This window comes from Pygoscelis adeliae, unplaced genomic scaffold (genome assembly GCF_000699105.1).
Source record: "Pygoscelis adeliae isolate BGI_AS28 unplaced genomic scaffold, ASM69910v1 Scaffold186, whole genome shotgun sequence".
NCBI lineage: Eukaryota > Metazoa > Chordata > Aves > Sphenisciformes > Spheniscidae > Pygoscelis > Pygoscelis adeliae.
The window spans coordinates 3,237,011-3,247,332 of NW_008825071.1; the positions used below are offsets into that span (position 1 = coordinate 3,237,011).

The 10,322-nt window shown below is 44.7% G+C and overlaps 1 protein-coding gene across 3 annotated transcripts in view; it reads left to right on the forward strand.

The window, feature by feature from the left end:
- Positions 1-10,322, forward strand: part of RREB1 (ras responsive element binding protein 1) — a 73,366-nt gene that overhangs the window by 21,938 nt on the left and 41,106 nt on the right. For all 3 annotated transcript variants that reach the window (XM_009326465.1, XM_009326464.1, XM_009326466.1), the window contains one exon: positions 9,452-9,596. In XM_009326465.1, the coding sequence (XP_009324740.1) occupies positions 9,452-9,596 (145 nt within the window). The remainder of the gene's footprint in view (positions 1-9,451; positions 9,597-10,322) is intronic.

The following is a 10,322-nucleotide window of genomic DNA, read 5'->3' on the forward strand; positions in this document are numbered from 1 at the left end:
CGGAGACCCTGCTTTAACGAAGATGTGCTTCTCTTATCTGGTGCAGCTTCCTTGCTTGCATGTGTGCATGTGTGTGTGTGTGTGCCAGGGGGAGGTATTCGGCTCCATCTGCGCAGCGTCCCCAGCATTGCTGTGGCCATCTATTTCTTCCTCCTTGAGCTGTGTGACGCAGCAAGTTGTTCTGTGCTGTGTGCCATCAGGATTGCTCAACAGTGGAGTGTGAGAGCTAAGCAACTGCATGAGGGCTTTGCCTGCTTCTGGGAAGTAGCTGGGGCTTATGTTTGGTTGGTTTGTAAAGGGGTGCGGTTTTAGGGGGGAGGCAGGACGTACCTGGGACTTCTTCAACCATGTTTGCTCTTAAGGATAAAACTTTTCCCCCTTCTGACATCCTTTCTCTAATTTTCTCTCTCTCTCTCCCCCCTTTTTTCCCTGATGCTAAAATTTAAAACTGTTTTAATTGTCCTTACCGTGTAATAACACTTGTTTTCTTTGAACATGACGTTCCCTGAAAAATCAGCAATGAAGTAATTGACTAAGGTTATATACTGTGATAACTAAAGGATGTGACTGAAAACCACAAATTTACAAAAAGATGAAAGAAAACAGCAGTTCAGAATGTCCCAGGCCAGGTTTTTGGTACACTTTTAAAAAACTCATTCAATTCCTGCTTAATTTTATTGTTGTTAATAAACTTTCATCTCCAAGCTTAAGGAAGTACAGGGGCTTCAGAAGGATCTTGTTTAATACTGTCCCTTATGAAAGAGTTTCTTACAGCTTGGAAGTCTCCTTGCAGTATTTGGCATTGTTAATTTAGGTCTGCTCTGAATTTAATGCAGACTGCGGGCAGGCAGTTTGGTGAAGTGATACTGGGAAGCTCACACTGCATTTCCCTCCTCTTTTGCCCTGCCTTATGCAAGGATTGATGCGAACTGCAAATGAGTGCTTTCTTTTGCTGTCCTTTGGGAAGCTTTGCTTTGGAGGCATGGTTTGAATCACTTCCCTGTCACAGCATCATCAGGCAAATATTTGTCTCCCTTTTTTCCTTTGAGGTGTTCTGACAACGCTGCTGGTAGGGAACAGGAGTAACTTTGAGCCAAGCTGGGAATGCAGTTCTATCAATCTCAGCCTGTTTGAACTTGCTGATTCTGCGTAGCAAGTTGCTTAAATGTGAATACAGCATAATTATTCAGAAATGGTACCCCCCCCTTTGGATTCGTAGATCAGTATCTTTCCTCTCACTCATGCTTACAACTTGCCTTTATTCACAGGAAAGCAAAACTTTAGGATAAAAATACAAAATGCTTTGTGTGCATGTGTGTGTATCGTATATCCTTAGGTATCATGTATTGGCAGCTGCATGGCACTGGTTAATGTTGCAGGCTGTCCTGGTAACACTGAAAAGGGATTTCTAATCTGTCATTTGAATGTAATCACAGGTGGCTTTTGCAGCCTTAGCGCACCCAGCTAGTCTTGGTGGATCTAAATAATAATGCTCATGTCATCCTAATGATGCTGTCTGCCACCCCGCTGTAAGGTTATTTTTGCTTTGCTGGGAGAACCTCATTGCGCAGGGAGATAGACAGCGCGGCAGCCTGCACTGAACTTGGGGGGATGCTTACGGCACATCTGTGTGGCACCTTGGGCTACAGCAATTCCTGGGGGGATGCCAAGGGGGCTGCTACACCCACATGCTGCTGCATGCTGCTATGTGGGGAGGCTCGCCAGGGCCGTGTTAGCCCTGATAGATAGAGCTAATAAGTGCTGGGGCCTCCATGAGGATAATGAGCCATGCCACTGCGCCGGCAAGATTGCAGCGCCTGGGTGCCGTGGGGAGCGCTAGCTGGGGGATCTCCTGCTGTGCCTGGTTGCAGACATGCAGCTAAAATGAGTCAGTGCTTCCCAATCTGATCCTTCCTGGGACCCGTTCACCCCACCCTGTTCTTTCACTGCACGCTTTGCAATGGCTTTCTCACTAGCATAGCCATGGAGATTTCTTGCTGTTCAGCTTCATTTTGTTTATCCCATGCTAGCATTCAACACTGATCACCACTAGAATATTTGGTGGTACTTGAAATTTGTTTTGAGATTGCTCCGCAGTTGTAAGAGGGCGTTTCCCAAATGGTTGTGTTTCTGGTATTCGAATGTCTCTTGACTTGCTGTGAGGTGTGCATGTGTGTCTGAGGGCTTTTTGGGTCATTTCTGGGATTTTTTGAGTATACAGATAGCAAACAAGCCAAGAAGAGAAGACAAACAGAAACTCGTCCAAGTACAGATCGTGTCTGATTTGCAAAATTACCTGCATCTTTCTGGTTCCTGCGATTACAACTGGCAAAGGCTGAGTGGATTGCTCTCTTAAGTGGGTGATGTTGGTAATTAGCACTGGAAATACATTGTCAATACAGATGCTCTACATGTTTTAACAAACAAAAAACTGACTAAACTCTTTAACCCAAGGGTGTAATGTTACTGCACTTCTGACTTAAGTTCCAGTCATATTCACGAGACTCTTAAGGAGGGGGTTAGCAGCAGTATATTAAGTGATTGCTCCTAAAAATGCTGCTGCTTCACTTTCTGTTTGTTTAGGATTTACTTCCCATGCATGTCAAATGGCAGAAGCTTTGAAGAGGAGTTCCCTGTGTTTTCCTACATTTCTAGACAATTTGGGCTGAAGTAACATTTGTTAAGCAGAATGTAACAAAAACAGTGACAAAGATGATGTGACCTAGAAGTCTCTCAAAAGAGACATTATCAGTGTAATTTTGAAGGCCGTCTTCTCTTACTCTGTGAGCCATTTTTCATTCTGTGGGGCCTGAAGAACGTCATGGTCCAAATTTCAACCTGTCTTGGATGCGTCCTGCACTTTTGTTGGTTCTGATACGGTGGCATGAAGTTGAAGCTTAGACAAAGCAGTTTTTTTTAAAAAAAAAAACAGAGATGTTTGGTTGTCTTCTGAATGATAGACGTGCTTTTTCTTCACTGTAAATTATTGAAAACATGTTTTTTTGATTCTTTGGAGATTATTTATTGTTACTTGAAGGTAGCAATGTAAATGAAAGATCTCAGGGAAGAAAACAGTGGAAGAGGTAAAGCAATTATATGAGCTAAATTGTACTTCAGGCATCTGACCAGCTCAGTCCTTCCCAGACTAGCTTGGTGAACTTGAGTAGCTCTTTACTTTGAGAGAAAAAAAAAAAGTATAATTTAAATAAGGTGAAGGATTGAAAGCACTGGTTTTTATTCTTAGTCTCTGAGTGGTTGGATGTGTGGCTCCCTTGTCTTTAGATAAGCATCAGACGTATGAGGATCTTCCCCTTGATTCTGATACCAAACTGCTCAGAAATCATGAGGGAGATGAGGAACAGCCATGTACAATACAGTAGAGTATAGGGTACATCTAGTGGTAAGGTGGAGAAACTTAGAATAAAATGTGGGATATGAAGCCAGAACCTGAACTCGATACTATCAGATGATCTCTCTGGACTGATAATGCCCAGATTCATTGGCCTCCCCACTGCGTTTCCACAGGCGTGGAGACGTGAGGGAGGAGGAGGGTGTTTATACGTGCACTGGATCCTGCGCTCAAGAATTAATCTTGATTTAGATGCTGGGACTTTCCCAGTCAGGCCTCAGTGAAATTGCTTGCTGCTCCCCCTCTGGACATGCTGCTCCTTCTAATCAGACCTACCTGGCATAAACCTCTCTTGACTGAAAGCCAGCAGTGCTTCTGCTGCCATAGTTACAAGGGAGAGGCTTAACCCTGGACCCTGCTCAGAGGCTGCAGATACACCCTTTTGTTCCGCACCTTCCTTTTGCCCGGGTCTCTGAGCCAGGCAGGCCCTTTCTCTTAGGCATGTGGAGCACATCAGCAGCTGTGGAAACGCAGGGTGCAGCTACGGTGTGGTTTTTCTCCCCAGAGTGAGGTGAGGGATTCCCACGCATGCTGAGGGATGCTTCCTTTCCAAGAGCCAAAGTGGCGCTGATCAGGTTATCTGCATGCAAAGCAGGAGCTCCTGGTTTTGTTCATAATTCAGTGGGACCCGGAGCTAGGAGCAGCTGCGTCTTGCAATTGCCTCTTTCAGGATGCTTTGACTCCTCATTCTAGCCTTGAGCCAGCCAGTCAAAACCTGCCCACGTTCTGGTTTTGGCATTGAAGCTGTAGGCTGCCCTGTTTCAAGACCTCCAGAAGGCTTATATGATCAACGTGCAAATCCCCTCGGCATTAAGAAAATACAGCAGCCCTTTTTTGAGATGTGGTAAAGACTGGGATGTGACCAGCAGGAGCTGCATGTCACTTCAGTAGGACACATGCCTTTCCCCCCCCCCCCTCCTATGAGTCACCTCCCATAGGCACTGATCCAACACCATCCATGGGGAGAAAAAGGAGTAAGGCACTCGAGTTCTGCATTTGTTTATTATTACAAACCTCTCTTCTTCAATGTAAAGTAGCAAAGTATTCACTTGCTACTGTTCTGGTGGAATAGTAACCCTTCTGAAATCACACTGCTTTACGGTGTGGGGCTGAAAACTTTTTCTGCCCATTTGTTTTAAAAAAGAAAAAAAAAGGAAAGAAGCTGGGGGAATTCTTGTGCAGTATCATCTTAGTCATCCTGTTCACGTGACCGTTAGAGGGGAGAGGAAAGTTGTGGCAGAAGAGGGGAAGCGGAAGGTGATTCTCACAGGGAGGATGGAATGAAAGGCAGTCAAGCACTTGAAAAATGTGAATTTGTCGGGAGGGCTGACTGGCACACAGTTGTAGCACAGTTGGATCCCCTTGGCTCACCTGTGAAATTCCTTGTGCGAGAGGGAGGGAAGAGATTATGAGGAGAGCTGTTTCACATACAGCTGTGCTGTGAAAATCATAGTGTGTAGCAAGTTATCTGCATTTTTTGCATAGCAGTTCTTAAACGTTAGAGTTTAGTTCAGAGGTGGATCAGACCTTGTTTGGAAAAGACTTAATTTCCTTTTTCCATTTTGGGATTATTCTTTGCAAATTCTTCTGGCTCTCTGTCTGGTCTCATTTTAAATAGAGTTCCACTACTTTCTCTGAGAGGTTAATCAAGGCTAGCTAGCACTTAGTGCAAGGGAGTCCTCCCTAATATTAAGCTCAAATTTTTATCTCCTTCCTTTCATCCTGCGTATCGTGGTTGCATTTTAGTGTTCCACCCTCAGTACCGTCCAAGTGTATGCGTACTTGCACGCATGCTGGGGAGACTAACAATCACCATATGAAGTGCAGGTTTCAGGGCTCTATACCTTCCTGAGCTTGTCTGTTGTTCTTGGGTTGCTCTGTAGGATGGCTCAGAGCCACAGTTCATTGATTTAAATTAGAAAAAAAGCCAAGTTTCATCTGCTGTGGCTCTGGCTCTCTTATGAGCTGCAGTAGTGGGTCACTTCAGAGCTGTTGGCACATGTTACTGTAACTTGCATCTGTGGCTGAATATGAGCATTTCTGTGCATGTCCTTATTTTGCCCTTCTTTTTTTGCACTACGTTCTCACTTAGCGTTGAGTGTTTATCATTATTTTTTGGAACTGGTGAATGTCCTATCATTTTCCTTTATCATTGTAAGATGGTGAAAGCCAGGCTGACTTATGAGCCTGGCTTTCGTATTCAAAGTATGCCAGTGGTGTCAGGCCAAAATATGTTGTTATAGTCACAATGGGAAAATAACTTCTAAGCACAGCTTTCTTCCTGTTCTCCTTGTATCTTGGCAGGCTAAACAGTGAGGTCGAGCATTTTCAGTGTTACATGTAAGATCTAATCAAGGCAAACTCTTCTAAAGGAGGATGAGGCAACACAAATATTCCCCCCCCAATTATAGTTAGGAAACTTTTTAAGTAAAAGAAGCCTTGGTGAAGGGAGTGTTTAACTTTAAAAGAAAGCTTGTGGATGTGGATGTGACTTGGCATCTGCTGCAGTTCAACCCAAGTTGGGTGATAAATGTTTTCTCAAGGCAGAATGACATCCATGTTGCAAGGTAAAAGAGAGAGATGAAGATTGTGTCTATCCTTTGTACTGCTCAGCTTTATCTTCCCGCTTATCTTGGGCTGTAGCTCTAGTAATCTTTTTCCTCTCCACCCTTGACTTGATGTAGTGAAACTTGCTTAACCTGCCAAAGGAACAAAACTGCTGGCTGTAACGTGGACAGGTTGCGACTCTCCTTGAGAACTCTGGAACCTGCTGCTTTGGGTTTGGATTTTTCTTTTTTCCTTAATGATCACATGCAGAGAGCTATCACAGCGGCTGTGATATTTGACCTACACAGTAAAAGTCAAAGGTGCAGTCAGGGTGTCTTCCTGTTTATAGCTCAATAGCTCGGGCTGCTTCCTTTCAAATATGCAAAACTAAAACATGAAGGGATTACCACATTCCTTGCTGTGGGTACGGATTCTGCTCTCGCTTTTGGGGCATGGCAAAAGCATGCAAGTTGCAGGAAGGAGAACTGCAAGCTGGGGGCAGCCGATGACTTTAATACCAGATGTAGCAAAGCCCTGTCACTGTGGTGCTGCACCCACATTAGCAAGACCTGCCTTACTAGCATACGTTATTTTGCAAATATGGCTGAACTACTTTTGGGACTTGCAGGAGCCAGTGTGTTTGCATGCATTAGGTCATGCCAGGCAGAGGTGCCAGGCTGGACTGGCACTAACCTGGAGGTCTCAACAGTTTGTCCTGTTGGTACACTGTGGATGTGCCATCGCACCCCTCTGAAGTAGCAGCAGCTCCATCGAAACAGGCAGAGTTCAACAGGTGGACAAATGGCAGGAGAACAGAACTCGGCCCTGAGGAAGCTGTTTTGCATGGGTAGCCACTAAACAGGAGTTCTGCATACTTGTTACTGGCAGAAAGGAGACTTTAAAAGAAAATAGGAACAAAAAGTCTCATGCTTAATGCATAGCAGGTTTTTTTGTTGTTTGTTTTCTGAGTGAATGTGATTTAGCTTGACTGCTTTTGCTCTCTAGCTCTCTGAAAAGTAACTGACCAAGTAAGACTAGCTATGCATCAGCCAAGCTGCCAGAAGGTTAAGCATGCAGGCCGTGTGTGTGTGTCTGGGGCAGGGGGACAGACAGGCACATACAAAAGCCTCTGTCTCACTTTCAAGAGCTCATCGAAACTGGAAAGCAATCTTTACCAACAAGAAAAAAAGAAAAAAAAAAGACCAACAAACCACCTTCCAGGTTTTGCTTTGCCTGTGCAATTGAATACTACGTTTTGTTGTTCCCAGATGCTTTTCGAGTTTTATCTTCAACCATTGCGGACAGAAACCCTTTGAACAAATAACTGGTTTCTTCTCCCTTATTCTTGCATGAATACTGGCAACTGCTCCTCACACTGTTGATTTATCACCCGTAGGAAGCTCTGGGATTGACTTAGCTAGCATGAGAAGTTAGATCAGTGTCATAAGAGGAAAAAAAAAGACCAAAAAAATAATAAAGACAGTGAGGCAGTACAATACCTGTAGATGCCTTCCCTGCAGATTTTGTGAGACCAGGTGGCACTGGATTCACGCAGATAAATCAGTTAGCTTCGGTGCCTATGGTGGCAGGGCTACCAGAGGGCTGAGGCAGGGGAGTGCACGGCACTGCGGAGGCTGTCAGCACTCGGACTCTTCCTGGGTCCTGTTGAACCTGGAGAGAGCCAAACCCTCGGAGCTTCAACCTTCCTTCTGCTCCCAGTCGGGTGATTGGCAGGGGAAGAGGTCAGACAAATTCAACATTTCCATGATGCTGTGCCCAGCCTGCTGGGCACACGTGCACACAGATGCTCTCTCCTCCTTGAACCTCCCACAGTGTGACTGACAGGTATCACCAGTGTCCATCCACCATTTGTGTGACCTGTGAAGGTTACTGGGGGGCTGGGGAAGCCACGTTTTTCCCCATGTGGACCTGGCCCTCTGAGCAGCCCCAGCCTTGCCAAGCGTTGAAAGCAGGCAGTAGCTGAACAGCCATTTTAATCCTGCATCGGTTGCGGTACATGTGGTTCTTTTGGCTTGAGGCTGTTCCCGCATAACACCCTCAGAAGCCTGGCTGTAGTTTGAGAAGGTAATTTAGATGCCTTTTTTTTTTTTTTAAAGGTTCAGAGATTGTGAAAGGAAATGTTAAAAAAAGTGTTGTGTGAGGAGACAGTCCTCTCAGCAGTTCCAGTAGAGTCTGCCCATGGGTCAGTTTGGTCCAGCGTGTTATCTTGAAGCATCATGCCCTTAGCATCTAAAACTAAAATGGATTTTATGTCATAACACCCAAGCAGTTACGAGGACATACGAGGCTCGTCTAGGTTACAACATTCTCTCATGTTTGAACATGATAGCGTGCAGTCAAGTTAAATGGCACGGTCCTGAGCTGAGTTGGGGGTGTGACTTCTGAAGGATGTGCCCAAATGCCATTAGCATTGTCTCCCTTGTGCTGCTTTGAAGTTAGTCATATTGACAAAGGGCAGCTGTCTCCTGCACTCCCATTTCTACCTATTAGAAGCAAAAATTTCCGTTGCATGTAGGAGCCTAAGTTTTTTTTTCAAAAGCACTATAAATTTGAAGTGAGGCTAAAGGTCCTACATTTAAAAAAAAAAAAAGAAAATTGAGCTTTTAGTCCTCAGAAAAAGAAGCACGGGAGCAATACCCCGGAACTAGACGACAGTGTCTTCCTCAGGTTGCAGATATGGAAAACGAAGGAGCAGGCGGGTCAGGTATACAGATATTCATGAGATTGCTGCCTGAGCCATTTTGTCCCTCTCCACTTTCAGTGTCTTTGTGACAAGAAATAGTTGTTTTCCTGGGGAAGCAGGTTTGTGAACATGCTTTGGCAATATGGAGTTTTGCAAGCCAAACCTGCTGCAGCTTAACAGTGTGACCAGGTATATCTTGACTTCAGAGTTGCAGTTGAAATTTGATATTGGGGTGCACCAGTGTGTTAAGGATGAGAAGGAAACAAATGTATTTAAGAAGTGTTGCTCTGACGTTGGCATATACCGATCCATTTGGGGTACTGTCTGAAACTGTAAAAGGAGAGCCAGCTGAAGATGATGGGGTGCTTTTTTTGCACTGAGAGAAGTGGATGCTAAGCCGCAGGCTTTTGTTTACTAGACTGCCACAAGACTGGGAGGCTGGGCCTGTAGATTACTATGCAGTATTAGGCAGAAGCAGGGCCTGTTGGATGATGGGGGATGGGCACGATGCTCATGGGGCCAGGCGGTAGCAGGGCAAGTGCTGTGCTGTGGGTCAGAGCACGAGGGAGAGCTGCTGGGCTCCCTGCCGTGGCCCTGCACGGTCCCAGGCACTGCAAAGGGCCTGTGCTGGATCGTGCCCTGGTTGTCTTTCAGAAGTGCAGTCCAGTTTATGGGATCTCTGCTGGTATCCTTTAAAGGCAGACCTTAGAAATGGCGTTGGCATTAAAATTTACGTGGACTTCCTGCCCCGATTTGCCTGCTGACAGTGTCTTCTTCCTCCTCCTGCTCAGGCACATGAAGATTCATGAGAAGGATCCGAACAGCACAGCAAGCACAACTCCCCCGTCGCCACTGAAGCGCAGGCGATTATCATCAAAACGGAAGTTTAGTCATGATGCTGAGATGGACAGAGAGGAGAGGACACCTGCAAAAAAGGTTCTTTACAGGGCGTGAAGCAAAAGACTTTCCTGGCTGTCTCCTAAACTGTCAGGAGTTGTGTTCATGCAGTCAGCATAGAAATATTAAAATGTCGTCTTGTTAACAGCCCTGTATATATTTTAAGATGCCATGCTTTTCCTGTGTAGCCAACACTGTTGTCTGAGATTGAAAATTAATTTCTAATTTCAGAGATTGAAAGAATTCAATTACTTTTAATTCTTTATTGTTTAAATTTTTGGGTTTGCTTGTGATTTATATTAGATAATTGATGTGGGATGACAACAGAATGGACTATTCTTTTGCTACTGCAGGTTTTCCCCTAGTTTTTTTTTCTCCCGCTTACTTCATAGTAGACTTGCGGGATAGTGATTTGAACTTTTAAATGAACAGTGTTTACTTCAAAAGCAGCAACAGCTTAAGTCTGTCTTTGTCTTGATCTGGAGAAAAAAAAAAATCTGTAGTACATTTCCCTTTCACAGTAGCATAATCCTGCATTATTGGAGTTGCAAGAGCAACCGGAAAATATTTATTTGAAGGCTAGACATTTCCATTAGGGTTTTGTTTATGAAATATTTTAGTGCATTTCAGTCATTTATTCAAAATGTATGGTGGCTGCCAAACTTAACTCGACCCCTTCCACTTACTATCTCTAAATGGCAAGCTAGTAGCAGTTCCATTTAGCTCAGTATCCCTTGTTTCTGTGCATGCTTTTCTCCCTGTAAT